This window comes from Phacochoerus africanus, chromosome 11 (assembly GCF_016906955.1).
Source record: "Phacochoerus africanus isolate WHEZ1 chromosome 11, ROS_Pafr_v1, whole genome shotgun sequence".
Lineage (NCBI taxonomy): Eukaryota > Metazoa > Chordata > Mammalia > Artiodactyla > Suidae > Phacochoerus > Phacochoerus africanus.
In genome coordinates, this window is record NC_062554.1 from 45,968,925 (window position 1) to 45,982,450 (window position 13,526).

At 54.4% G+C, this 13,526-nt stretch overlaps 1 protein-coding gene across 2 annotated transcripts; it reads left to right on the top strand.

Annotated features, from left to right (window-relative positions):
- The first annotated feature begins 192 nt into the window (after positions 1 to 192).
- On the top strand, positions 193 to 9,813 carry C2CD2L (C2CD2 like). 2 transcript variants are annotated; one of them, XM_047752902.1, is made up of 14 exons: positions 193 to 947; positions 2,941 to 3,036; positions 3,373 to 3,492; positions 3,688 to 3,798; positions 3,886 to 4,002; positions 4,097 to 4,208; positions 4,352 to 4,460; positions 5,175 to 5,239; positions 5,328 to 5,455; positions 5,543 to 5,717; positions 6,758 to 6,859; positions 7,004 to 7,140; positions 7,228 to 7,513; positions 8,715 to 9,813. In XM_047752902.1, the coding sequence occupies exons 1-14, from the start codon at positions 594 to 596 to the stop codon at positions 8,924 to 8,926; spliced, it is 2,124 nt and encodes a 707-aa protein (XP_047608858.1). In that variant the 5' UTR covers positions 193 to 593; the 3' UTR covers positions 8,927 to 9,813. The 2 variants fall into 2 exon arrangements, with proteins under 2 accessions (XP_047608858.1, XP_047608859.1); XM_047752903.1 differs by having other exon boundaries at positions 7,007 to 7,140.
- The last annotated feature ends 3,713 nt before the right edge of the window (positions 9,814 to 13,526 follow it).

A 13,526-nucleotide genomic window follows, 5' to 3' on the forward strand; every position in this document is an offset into this window, starting at 1 on the left:
GGAGCGGGAGTACCCCCGGATTCCAGAATGGGGCAGGGTAGTTAAAGATATCGCCTATTTCCAAGCCGGGGACCTCCTCCCCTTTCCGCTGGTCCTCCCAACCTCTTCCAGGGCTGGAGCGCAGGGCTCGCTAAGCTCCGCCCCGCGCGGGTGCGGCTCCTTTAAGGCGGGGGGGGGGGCGGGGGGGCGAGCCGTGTTGTCAGTGTCAGCTCTGCGCACGCAGCCCTCCCGGAGCCGGTGCCGGCCCGCGAGCCCCAGCGTCTCTGCAAACGAGTCCCCGCCCGGGTCCGGCGGGGCCCCCGCCGTGGGAGGAGTCGGGCGCTGGCCGGCGACTAACCCGGGTTGGACGGCCAAACCAACCAAGGAGGGCCCTGGGCCACGGAGAGAGGGACCCCGGCGTCGTAGCCCCCAGGAATCTCCTTTCCTGGATCTGTGGCACCCACTAGTCCCGGGCACCAAGCCTGGGAGAGCCCCCGATCCCGCGCGCCCAGCCCCGGGGGAGCCCGCCCCCGCCCCGCGGCCCGCCCGGGCCATGCTCCCCCGGGGCAGCCGCTGAGCCGGAGCCGGAACCAGGACCGTAGCCCGCACAGAGCATGGATCCGGGCTGGGGGCAGCAGGACATGGGCTGGGCGGCCCTACTGATCCTCTTCGCCGCCTCGCTGCTCACGGTGTTCGGCTGGCTGCTGCAATATGCCCGGGGCTTGTGGCTGGCGCGGTCCCGCGGGGGCCGGGGCCCGGGACCCGCCTTAGCTGCCGAGCCCGCCGGCTCCCTGCGGGAGCTGGGCGTGTGGCGCTCGCTGCTGCGACTGAGGGGGACTCGGGCTGGCGCCCCGGAGGAGCCAGGCGTCCGGGGCCTCCTGGCGTCGCTCTTCGCCTTCAAGTCTTTTCGGGAGAACTGGCAGCGGGCTTGGGTGCGAGCGCTGAACGAGCAGGCCTGCAGGGATGGGGTGAGTTGGACAGGAGGACCTAGGTTGTCCCCTCACCCAGCCTTTCCTTCTAGGGGAGGGATTGTTCAGGCCAGGAGCGCCGGATGGGGGTGGGGATCAGCTGGGGAACCCATGGCCTCTCTTCCCCTCTGGGATCGGAGAAAAGGGTGCAGGTGAGGCTGGAGGTTGTAGAAATCCGGCTTTGTCCCAAATCCTCTATTCTTGTGGTCTGGGTACTCTTCTGCTCCAAACCTGTGCACAAGTTGCTGTTCTCATAGCAACGCTAATCCCTGTGCCTGAGGGCACTTCCGCCTAGCCTGGGTGCTGGTTCTGTGGGTGGCGGGGAGGCGCGGGGGTGAGCAGAGGTAGAAGGGAAACTGGTGCACCTGTGGCAGGAATCTGCCTGGTCCTCATGCCACCACACCCAGTCCACACTTCATGCCCCAGATCCCTGGTGTGACAGGGCAGGTCCCCAAGGAGCCTGGATCCCTGCCACCCTACTCCATCCCTTAGTAATTTCACTGCTACAGTCTAACACATCCTTCTCCATGCTACCCGCGATGCATGTGTTGAGGGAAAGGTGTTCAGCTGGAGAGAACCCATGTCCCTTCTGGTAGATGAGCCTCAAGCTGCCCCTCGAGGGTCAGTCACAAACCAGCCCAGCCTACTTCCTCCCATTGCACCACCAGCAGCTGGCCTCCCAGGAAGTGGGGCAGGAAGCGTGGTCATAAGACTGATGTGGGGTGGGTGGTGGGGACCTCCCTCTCTTGGGGTCCCCTCCCATCTTGGCCCAGTCATCTCTCCTTGCCCTCACAGCCTGTTAGCCTCAGGCTCAGAGGGTTCTCCATTTCCAGCTACCATTAGTCTGAGGGCTTTACTCCACTAGCTCCCCAGATGCCTGGAAACAGAAGTGGCCGCAGAAGAAACTGCTCTGCTTCCCCTGGCCAGCAGAAAGCCAGGTGGCATCTGTCAGTCTACACCCTGAACTCAGCCCTCCACCCAGCTCTCCCTGTACCTTGTCCCTGGGTCAGGAGTGACTCCCCAGGACAGCTGACTCAGCTGGACATTAGCCTCCCTTGCAGGGGGTGGGGGAGATTGGGGTTCCAAGCATCCATCTCCCCTGGCCTGGCCTTCGAACAAGACAGCTACAGGAGCAGAGAAGTTCGCTTCCTCTGGTTTGCCAGGCAAATGAGCCCCGTGGCTTTGTTTTCTCTCATCCCAAGACCCAAGGAGGAGCTACCAGCTTAATTCCTCTTCCCATCCAGTCCTCCGGATGGGGCTACGGCAAGTTGCTTCCACTGCTGTGGAAGAATTAGGAAGCTCTTTCAAGACCTGAGCTAAGCAGCTTTCTGCTCCCTAATACCACCCTGCTGTCTGCCTTGAGGAATTAGCCAGGCCCCTGGCCCTTGAGCTTTCTGAGCTTGCTTTTCTTCCCAGTCCCTCTGGTAGGGTTCCCTAAGGCCATGCCGAGCTAGTCAAGAGTATGGATAGAGTCTTACTTTTGTGCCTCTATATCCTGTCTATCTGGAAGAAGGCTTAGCCTCGTTTCTCCAGCTCTTGTTTTGAATAAGTGGCCCTATGCTTTCGCCCTTACCTCGGCTGTGTCTCTCTGTGCCCAGCTATGATGTATAGGTGGCACCAACACATTTATATATTGTTTTCCTGTGCACACTTTTCTTTGGGGGTAGAGTGGAGGATGAAGTGGAAGCTGGGGGAGGGGGAGAAGAGGGAGGCTCCTGGCACGCCAGGAGGAATCTATGGTCTTCGGCTCAAGGTGATCTTGTCTCTGAGGCAGTCTAGTTCCCCAGATCTCCCTAGCAGCTGCAGGCCCTTGGTGAGGGAGCAGTTCGAGGGGAATACTTCCTGTCCTCAAGCCCTGAGCCAAGGAGGGGCCTGAAGCCAGCTTGCAGCTGAGGCCTCCGCAGTGCCAAGCCTCAGCCAGCAACTGAGTAGGCCAGCCCTGCCGGGGGGGCAGCTCCAGAGACCTGACCCTATGCCCACATTACTCCCTCAGAGCTCCATCCAAATCGCCTTTGAGGAGGTGCCCCAACTCCCACCCAGAGCCAGCATCAGTCGTGTGACCTGCGTAGACCAGTCAGAGCGCACCATGGTAAGGGTCTGTGGGCATTGCCTTTTCTTAGGGCCGGAGGCGGGCTGATCCCAGGTTTCCTTTAGTCAGAGGGTTGGCTTCAGGAGGTCTGAGAGTCCCACTGAAGTTATGTGCAAAACGTAGTATGTGTATGCATATCTGCAGTTTTCTGGAGAGGGGAGTCTTTGGCTTTTCTCAGCCTTTTATGAGCCTATGACCCCAAACAGGTGATTTCCAAGGAACACTGAAGTGGGGAGGGATCTTCTGACCCATTGTAGGGCAGGGTAGGCCAGTGCCGCGATGCGCATCCTTCCTCGGTGCCGGCCCCTCCTTGCCTCCATGCCTTGCCTGTCTCAGGTGCTGCACTGCCAGCTCTCTGCTGAGGAGGTGATGTTCCCAGTCTCTGTGACCCAGCAGTCCCCCGCTGCCGTCTCCATGGAGACCTACCACGTCACTCTGACACTGCCACCAACACAGGTGGAGGGAGATGTGGGAAACTGAGTTGGGCAGGGGGCGGATGGTTCAGTTGCCCAGGCTTTTCAGTTTGGTTCCTCTCTAAGATGGAACTGGGGAAGGGAGGGTCCTGGCCGGGGGTCGGGGCGGCGGGGAGGGGTTGAGAAGAGCTGGCGAAGTGGCGCAAGTCAACCCAGTCCTGTTGTCCTCTGTCCTCAGTTGGAAGTCCACCTGGAGGAAATCCCTGGGGAGGGCTTGCTTGTATCCTGGGCCTTCGCTGATCGCCCAGACCTCAGGCTGACGGTGCTCCCCAAGCTGCAGGCCAGGGAGGTAAGGGGGCAGGGCTGGGAGAGAAGAGATGGAACAGGGAAGGGGAGGCGGAGCTGGGGCCCCACCTCCTTGTTTCCCTCCCCGCAGAGAGGTGAGGAGCAGGTAGAGCTGTCCACCATCGAGGAGTTGATTGAGGATGCCATCGTCAGCACCCAGCCAGCTATGGTGGTCAACCTCAGGGCTTGCTCTGCCCCTGGGGGCCCGGTGAGTAGGCACCCAAAGCAAACAGTTGGCGAGCTTACTGTCCCCAGGGTACTGTGTTGGGATTCTTGCTCTTTTTACCTCTTTCTACCCTTAGATACCCAGTGAGAAGCCAGCCACAGTGCCCCAGGCCCAGCCAGCCACCCCTAGACCTACCCGGTTATTCCTAAGGCAGCTTCGAGCATCTAATCTGGGAAGCGAGCTGGAAGGTGAGGGCCAGAGGCTCCTGGGGGACTGCCGAGGCTATGGTTGCAGGCACTCCTTGCCCCTCTGCCACGAGTCCGGCCTCTTGACCCCCTCAGCGGCCTTTTATCTTGAATCTGAGCATTTTCTAATTTCTGGTTCCTCACAGGCTCTGGGGAAGTGTGCTGTGTGGCTGAGCTGGATGTCCCCATGCAACAGAAGTGGACCAAGCCCATGAGGGCTGGGCCCGAGGTGGAGTGGAGCGAGGACCTGACCTTGTAAGGAGTGGCTCCCCGGCCCTAGCCCCTGCTCCCACAGGCAGACTGAGAATCAAACCACTCCAGCAGAGCCCTGGCATGAATCAGTTCTGTTTTCAGTGAACCTCCATGGGAGCCGCTCTTGTATGCCAGGCCCTGGCCTGGTCCAAGGGCTACAGACATGACCAAGATACACACATCCCCACCCCCACCCCTGAGCTGATCACAGGCTCAAAGCAGAAACAGACGGATGTAAAGACGATGGGATAAGTGCTCCAGCCCAGGCTTACATGAAGTGCTGTTTGAGCACTTAAGTGGGGGGAGTTTAAGTCCCATAGGAAGGAGAATCAGGGTAGGCTTCATGGAGGAGGTGGCATTTAAGCCACACACTAGAGCAAGAGGAGAATTTCAGCCGAGTGTGAGAGACAAGTGTGCAAGTGTGCATGGCAGAGGGCACAGCTCGAGTAAAGGAAAGAGGGTGGTTTGACATGGGGAGAGACTGGGAAGGCGGGTCGGGTAGGCGCCAGGAGGGTCTGAATGCCCAGCTGGGGAGAATGTCTCTGCTCAGCCCTGTCCCCTTCTTTTGGGAAGCAACCCTATCTGGAGGGTGTGATTGGAGCACTTGTTCCGTCTCATTTATGTACATTTCTCTCTGCCTCTGGCCTGGGATCAACTGGAGGGGGGATTCAGTTTGCTGATCTTCTCCTTCCCTGCCCCACCTCTTCTTGGCCACAGGAATCTGGGCCCCCAGAGCCAGGAGCTGACCCTCAAAGTGCTGAGGAGTAGCAGCCACGGAGACAGTGAGTACGGGCGGAAGGAGCCCCTCTGGGTGGGTGCTGCACGGGGCCTGGTCGTGGGCCCAGCTCACAATGCCAACCCTTTCCCCAGCTGAACTCTTAGGCCAAGCCACACTGAACGTGGGTGCCCCTTCCAGACCACTGACCCGAAGACAGGTGTGCCCACTCACCCCTGGGCCAGGGAAAGCCCTGGGGCAGGCGGCCACTCTGGCAGTAGAGGTGAGAAGCTGCCCCCTGGAGGGAGATGGGAGGACACAGGGGAGGCCAGCCTTTGAGGCCCTGCCTCTTTCCTCTTTCCCTCGGCAGCTTCAGTACGAGGAGGGCTCCCCCCGGAATCTGGGCACTTCCACCCCCTCCACGCCACGCCCCAGCATCACACCTACCAAGAAGATTGAGCTGGACCGGACCATCATGCCCGATGGCACCATTGTCACCACAGTCACCACCGTCCAGTCCCGGCCCCGGGTAGATGGCAAATTAGGTAAAGAGGAGGAGCCTGGGAGCCCAGCTCTAGCCAGGGGCCCCCGGCTGCAGATCCGTGGCAGGACAGGGAAAGGGCAAGAAAAGCCCTCATTCCAGTTGCCCCGGTTTTCCGACCACGTCTTCCTCATCGTCTGTGTCTCTCGCAAACTTTCCCTCATGTCCCTCCATTTCCCCACAAGCCCTCCCCCTTGCATCCCGGATCTATCAACCCCTCATACATTATTCTCACACTTTCACCTCCCCAAGTTCCCCTTCTGCCTTTTCACAGGTCTCTCCCGCTCCCTTTCCCCAGCCCAGCTGCCCAACTGCCCCTCGCTTGATGCATACCCTTCCAGCATCCTGTGGGACCCCTCAAGCCCAGTGGCCTCCGTGGCAATTCGCCTACTCGCAGGGGCTCTCCATGACATTTCTGTCATTTCTAGAGGTCCCATCGAATTCTCCCTACCTCCACTGGCCCCCTGCGTCATCTCAGTACACACTCTCAATATTTTCATGGCATCTCTCTACGCCCTCATTGAGCCCCACGGCTCTTTCCCATACTCCCATTGGTTCTGTGGTATCTTTTTTTTTTGTAAGTATTTTTATTTATTTATTTATTTATTTATTTATTTATTTATTTATTTGCTATTTCTTTGGGCCGCTTCTGCAGCATATGGAGGTTCCCAGGCTAGGGGTCTAATCGGAGCTGTAGCTGCCGGGCTACGCCAGAGCCACAGCAACGCGGGATCCGAGCCACGTCTGCAACCTACACCACAGCTCACGGCAATGCCGGATCATTAACCCACTGAGCAAGGGCAGGGACCAAACCCACAACCTCATGGTTCCTAGTCGGATTCGTTAACCACTGCGCCACGACGGGAACTCCCCGTGGTATCTTTGTTGTCCCCATGGCATCCTCTTAATCACCCCTTTGAGTAATCATCCCTTAGTCACCTCTGCCCTCTGAGTCACCCAAAGTCTGCATCTCAACAAAGACAGTAGGGGGTGGGGGCCACTCTAAAGCATCTCCCTGCTCATTGACCCTCCCCCACCCACCAGACTCCCCCTCCCGCTCCCCGTCCAAGGTGGAGGTGACCGAGAAGACGACAACTGTGCTGAGTGAGAGCGGTGGCCCTGGCAGTACCTCCCACAGCAGCAGCCGTGAGTAGGGAATCGGGAAGTCTGAGTGGTGGTGGGCACTGGGGCCCCAGAGTCAAAACCCACTTTGGGTAGGGCATAGGAGTTTAAGTCCAAGAAGGAGCTGGGGAGGAGTCAGGCCATCCATCCTCCGTATCCATCATCCAGCAGGGGAGAGCCACCTTTCCAATGGCCTGGACCCAGTAGCAGAGACCGCGATTCGCCAGCTGACTGAGCCCAGCGGGCGTGCAGCCAAAAAGACACCCACCAAGCGTAGCACACTCATCATCTCTGGGGTTTCCAAGGTAACGGGGCTCTGGGGAGAGGAGCTGGGCTAGGGAGAAAGCCCTAATGGGTCACTCCCGCCCATTAAAATTTGTTCCTGCTGCCAGGTGCCCATTGCTCAGGACGAGTTGGCACTGTCCCTGGGCTATGCGGCATCCCTGGAAGCCTCCATGCAGGAAGATGCAGGGACCAGCGGAGGCCCCTCCTCGCCTCCCTCAGACCCACCGGCCACGTCGCCGGGACCCCTAGATGCCCTCTCCAGTCCCACGAGTGTCCAGGAAGCAGATGAGACGACACGTTCGGACATTTCTGAGAGGCCCTCTGTGGATGACGTAGAGTCAGAAACGGGGTCTACTGGTGCCCTGGAAACCCGCAGCCTCAAGGATCACAAAGGTGGGAAGATACTGGCATCTCCCCCTTCTTTTCTACCCACTATTATCACCCGAGTTCTACTGGACACTTGGGGGCATGGGACTCTTGGGCCAGTCTCCTCCTTTCTCCCCTAAGGGTTCGCCAGACTTCCCAGCCTGTTTCGACCAAGCTAGAGTAGAGAGGGGGGACTTGATGCCTTGGATCCTGGCCTGGATCTGATACCCCCAAGGCTTAGTTGATAAGAAGAGATGCAAAAGTATTTTCTTTACCTCCATTTTTCTTTCTTCCTAGATCTAAGTGCATACCTTCCTTCCCTTATTCTTTTTTTCCCTCCTCCCTTTCATTCTGCACCCTCTTCTTCCCTAAGAGAATAAAAAATCCTATCCTAGGAGTTCCCGTCATGGCATGGCGGAAACAAATCCGGGTTCAATCCCTGGCCTCGCTCAGTGGGTTAAAGATCTGGTGTTGCCATGAGCTGTGGTATAGCCTGGCAGGTGCAGCTCTGATTTGCCCCCTAGCCTGGGAACCTCCATATGCCATGGGTGGGGCCCTAAAAAGCAAAAAAAAAAAAAAAAAGAAATCCTATCCTGGGCCAACCTTAGAATGTCCCTCTAGTGGTGACTTGGTCCATGGATAGCTGTGGTGCTGCTTCTAACTCCTAAGCTTGAAGGGCTTGCCCCCAAACATCCACATCCCTCTGCCAAGGAGTCTGTCGCCCACGAATGTATTTAACTATTTATGATCTAAGCTTGCATCACTTCTTGGGATAATGAGAGTCCTAAGTCCAAAGCCTGCTGTGTAAGTACCTTTCTCATTCTAGTGATCTTGAGTTGACCTCTTTGAAGTTGTCCAGACTCACCACTTCTTATTCACGTCTTGGAATGTGGTCAACAAGTCAGTGTCCACCCACTTTGTCCTTCATGATTTTATAGGCTTTTAGGAACACCCTCTGCTCAGCCTTTGTCTTTCCATAGTAAAGAGGTCCAGGGGTCTGTCTCCACAGAGCAGCCAGCCCCATGCCATTCCCCCCCATGCCGGGGCAGCGGTCAGGAGGGCACCCAGGACCCCATGAGCACCGCCACGTTTTCCTCAGGAAGGAGAAAGGGCGTGTTTGCTCTCCTCCATATCTTGGAACCCTTCATGCTTATCTTTTCTCTGCTCCTGTCCTCACCCCACCCTGCGGGGCCCTTCCCTCGGCCTCACCCCACCCCCTTCCACACAGTGAGCTTCCTGCGCAGCGGCACGAAGCTCATCTTCCGAAGGAGGCCTCGGCAGAAGGAAGCTGGTCTGAGCCAATCACACGATGACCTCTCCAACACGACGGCCACCCCCAGCGTCCGAAAGAAGGCTGGCAGCTTCTCTCGCCGTCTTATCAAGCGCTTTTCCTTCAAATCCAAACCCAAAGCCAATGGCAACCCCAGCCCGCAACTCTGAGGGCCCTGCTCACCTCCTGAGCTAGGAGAGGGCAGGAGTCTTCTCAGTCCCTTCCCCACACCCCCCTCAATTCCCCTTCCTGGATTCCCAACAGCCTGGACCGGGGAAGTCCTCCGGATTCCAGGAAAGCCTGTCCACCCTGGGCCGTGGGGCCGGTTGGAAGGGTATTTGCAGCGGGAAGCATGTGAGAGGCGGATGCCCGCCCGTTGCTGAGGACACAGGAGAGGGCTCGGGGGGCTGGGAGCAAGAGGAGGCTCTGTCCTGGCATGCGTGGGTGTCCCTTGGACCCGCTGGCCTGCTGTTGACACTGGCCCCTCAGAGGAGTCCCAGGGTGCTCAGCTCCTCAGCTGATCCTTCGTCCCTTATTTATTCTCTTTTCTATTTATATGTGTGGTCCAGGACCCTCAGTGAACAGATGAGCGAGGGCATCTCTCCCAGGTGACCCTTCTTTCCTGTACCAGGAGGGTAGGCAGTTCCCTTTGGGATGGGACTCCCACACCTCCCTCAGGTCCCCACTCCGACCAGCACCAGTGTCTGCCTCTATGGACACTGGCAGCTCCTAGAAAGCCGGGCCGGTGCCCGGGATGGGGGGCAGGTACTCCCCACCGCCCTGCCTCCCCTTCTGCTCCTCATCCCTCTCTCCCCCTTTATTACCGTTTTTGTACTTGATGCCTTCTCTGTGAGCAGTGGCTCTGTTTGAAGGAGGGAGCCAGGAGCCTGGTGGGAAGCCCTCCCCAGAGAGATGGCTGTACGGGCTTTATTTTGCAGACTGTGTGATGATAGAGCAAGAGCAGGACTGCACCTCTGTATATTGGGAGATGATGATGTCCATTGCTGTGTGATGGCTTGGAATTTAATTTATTAAATTAAAGTCAAATTGGAGTTTATCACCTGGACAACTGGTCGTCCTTTGGAAGGCAAATGGACAGTGAGGCTGTGGTGTCGATGGAATGGGAGAATCAGAGACAGTCCCAGATAGTGAGGTGGGGTAGGTGACACATATATTGGGTCTGAGAATTTCCTGCAGGGAAGAAGGGACATGTAGAGAGATGATGGGAGAACAAAGGTCTTTGGAGAGTGAAGTTGTAGTGAAAGCGTCAATCAGGAAAAAAACTCCATCAGCTAGTATAGGCAACTTTTTTTTTTCTTTTGTTTTTTTTAGGCCCACACCTGTGGCATATGGAAGTTCCCAGGCCAGGGGTTGAATTGGAGCTACAGCGGGCCGGCCTGTGCCACAGCCACAGCAAGTCAGATCCAAGCCGCATCTGTGACCAAAGCTCATGGCAATGCTGGATCCTTAACCCACCGAGCGAGGGCAGAGATCGAACCTGTGTCCTCACGGATACCAGTCAGGTTTGTTACCACTGAAGCATGATGGAAACTCCAGTATTGGCATCTTCATTCCCCCTTCCAGAATGTAGCAGAGTCCAGAGTGCGGCCTCTGGCTCTAGACTTCCAGGATTTGAGTCTCAGCTCCACTAATTACCCGTGTGACCCTGAGCAAGTTATGTAACCTCAGAGTGCCTCAGTTTGCTCCTCTACGAAGTGGAGCCTGTGGTAAGAGGAGCTGTCATTCAGTTGTCAGTGAGAAGGAGATGAGTGAAGTGCTTTGAACTTGGCTGGCATATAGTCAGCACTGAATACGTGTGAGCTGTTGCCTCAGAAAACAGACGGGGAGGGGGAAATTTTGCAAGTGTTTCATCATCATGAAAAGTTTTTCACTCCTAGATGTGGGCAGGTTTCAGGGAGTTGTGGATACCAGCAAACTCAATGACCCTGGTTCCTGTTATCTGGGACCTGACACAGGACTTGAAGCAGGTAAGCTGCTGCAGGATGTCAGGAACAGAAAACCGGAGTGTGCTGCAGACACAGCAAGTGACCTTGAGCGGTCCACTTCTTCTTTCTGGACTTCAACTTCCTCATCTATAAAACCAAGGGTGGCCTAGGTAATCATCCAGGTCACTTCCAGCCTGGCCGTTCTAAGTTACCTATGTCACAGGGGCTTCTGGGAACCTGCCTTGGGTAGATGACATAGAATTGTTAATATTCCCTGTGCTTCTCTCCATCCTAGTCACAGAATATGGGATATCTAGAAAGGGTGGCATAATATGGATATTTGGTTAATTTGAGTATAGTGTTATGCCAAATTCTAGGTCATCAAAACGCAAAGAGATTTACCAAGCTATTTCCCCTCATCTAAGAAATGCAACTTTTTTTTTTTTTTTTGCTTTTTAGGGCCACATCCATGGCATATGGAGGTTCCCAGGCTAGGGGTGCAATTGGCCCTCTGCCAGAGCCACAGCAATGACGGATACAAGCAGTGTCTGCAACCTACACCACAGCTTATGGAAACTCCAGCTCTTTAACCCACTGAGTGAGGCCAGGGATTGAACCCGCGTGCTCATGGATGCTAGTCAGTTTTGTTAACCACTGAGCCATGACGGGAGCGCCAAGAAAAGACAAGTTTATTGAGGCAAGAGACAGTGTTAACACAGCAGGCCAAATTCCTGATAATCAGGGAGAGCCAACCTTGGGTACATGGGTGTGCCTGTTTTTATAGCCCAGAGACCAAGGAGTGTGAGGCGAGGTCTTGCCATATACCTGTTGACCTGCTGATTGGTCGGGGAAGAATGAGGTCTTCTGATACACTTGCTGGTGGGTTGGGGAAGGATGGGCTCTTCAGATAGACTTGCTGGTGACATATACTGCCCCTAGAGGGGTAAGGAGTGGGCCACTTACCACAGGAAGGAGTAAGCCAAGTGGCTGGGCTGGGGAGATCCTCAGGAACATTGTAACAATTACAGTGAGACAGGTGGGATGATAAGGGTCTGGTGATTCTTATCCCAGCCAGAGGCTTTTTGAGTTGTATCCCCTTGGAGAGGACTTGAAGTCCCACAATGAACTGTGCTTTGAGATTTTGTGGCAGCTTTTAAAGACCAAATCTCAGGATGTGTCTTGAATTATCCAGCCAAAATTGTGGCTTGTTTTCAAGAGAAGCAGATTGAGATGGAAGTAAACTATGCTAGACCGCAAAGACAGTGTCTCAAATTCTGGAAACATATGTGTGGATCCCAGAGCTATCCTGAAATTTTTGCTCTGTAAAAAAAATTGTTTGAGTCTACACAGCTCTGTGAATGAACTTTTTCTTTATGAAACTGCTAAATTAAAGCTAAGAGCCATCTTTAGTGGTGTAAGCCTGCAATTAAAATAAGGTTGGCATTTTGTGAAGTATTACTATAGCTATGTGCTTTCGAATTCAGTTGATAAATATATTTTTGTTACTCTTGAATTATATTTTAAAACTCCTATTTTAAAATAAGGACAAAGCTTAATTCACTGTTGTTAGTAACAAACTCCAGGCACAAATTTCTGATTTTACTGTAACTTTGCTATTTTTAATGGTGTCTAATTGAAATCCAGCAGGGTCCTGTGGGGCTCGTGAAAATACAAATTTTTCTGTGTCCCCCATTTCTTGTTTTTGGTGAACGGGCTTCAGTCTCAAGCACCTTCCCTTAGTTCCAAAAAGCAGGTTCCAACAGTTGCTAATCAAGGAAGGAAGGAGATGCAGAGACCAGGGAGGAGCCGTCTTGAAACAGTAGTGCAGCCTTGGGGCAGGGTCCTAGTTTAACAATCTCTTTGAGTTCTTCTGCAGAACTAAAACCCCCAACAAATGGAAGATGTTGATGAAGAAGCATCAGCTTTGAAAAACAATGAAAGCTTGCATCTACTCTGATCCTTATGTGTGGCCCTATTTTTCACTTTTTTCACTGGGGGAGCGGGGAGCACAGTCTTTAGGGCATTAACCTGCTGTGACCCTCCTTTGCCTGGCAAAGCAACAAAGCTATTTTTTCTCCTTCACCCTAAACTCTGTCTCTATTTTATTTATACTGAACATTCAATGTGTTTTCTGATTATATAAATTATATAGGCTTATGTTTAGGTTAGAAAAATATAACACAATAAATATTAATCCCAATGAACTTTACTAAGGTACATAATTTTTAAAACAAATATGTCTTAGACCCTTACTGAGTTTTAGCCACTAGGCTAAGCGAGGGGGTTATAAAAGATAAAGAACACACAAAATCCCTGCCCTCATTCACTGAACTGAGTCAGGTGCAGAACGCAGATATGTAGACGGGTAAGTATGAAGTGACAGAGCTGTAATGGGGAAATATAGGAAAGGGATGTCCAGGAAGACTTCCAGGAAAAAGAAGCATCTTCCTTGAGACCAGAAGAATGAGTAGGAATCAGTCATAGTGGGAAGGGGAGGGGAAGATTGTTCCAGGCAGAGGAAACAGCAAGTACAAGGCAGGAAAGGAAAAGCAACTAGGTGTGCTGGAGACACTGAAAGCAATTTGGGGTTGGAGAGCAGAGACTGAAAGCAAGAAGCACTCAGGATACACACAGTTGGAGAGAAGTATGCAGGACCCAGATATTGAAGGATCTGTTGTGGTCTCTGCATGCAGGTGGAAAAAGAATCTGGACTTAAACCAAGATGTGTGGGGAGTTCCCGTCGTGGCTCAGTGGTTAACAAATCTGACTAAGAACCATGAGGTTGGGGGTTTGATCCCTGGCCTTGCTCAGTGGGTTAAGGAGA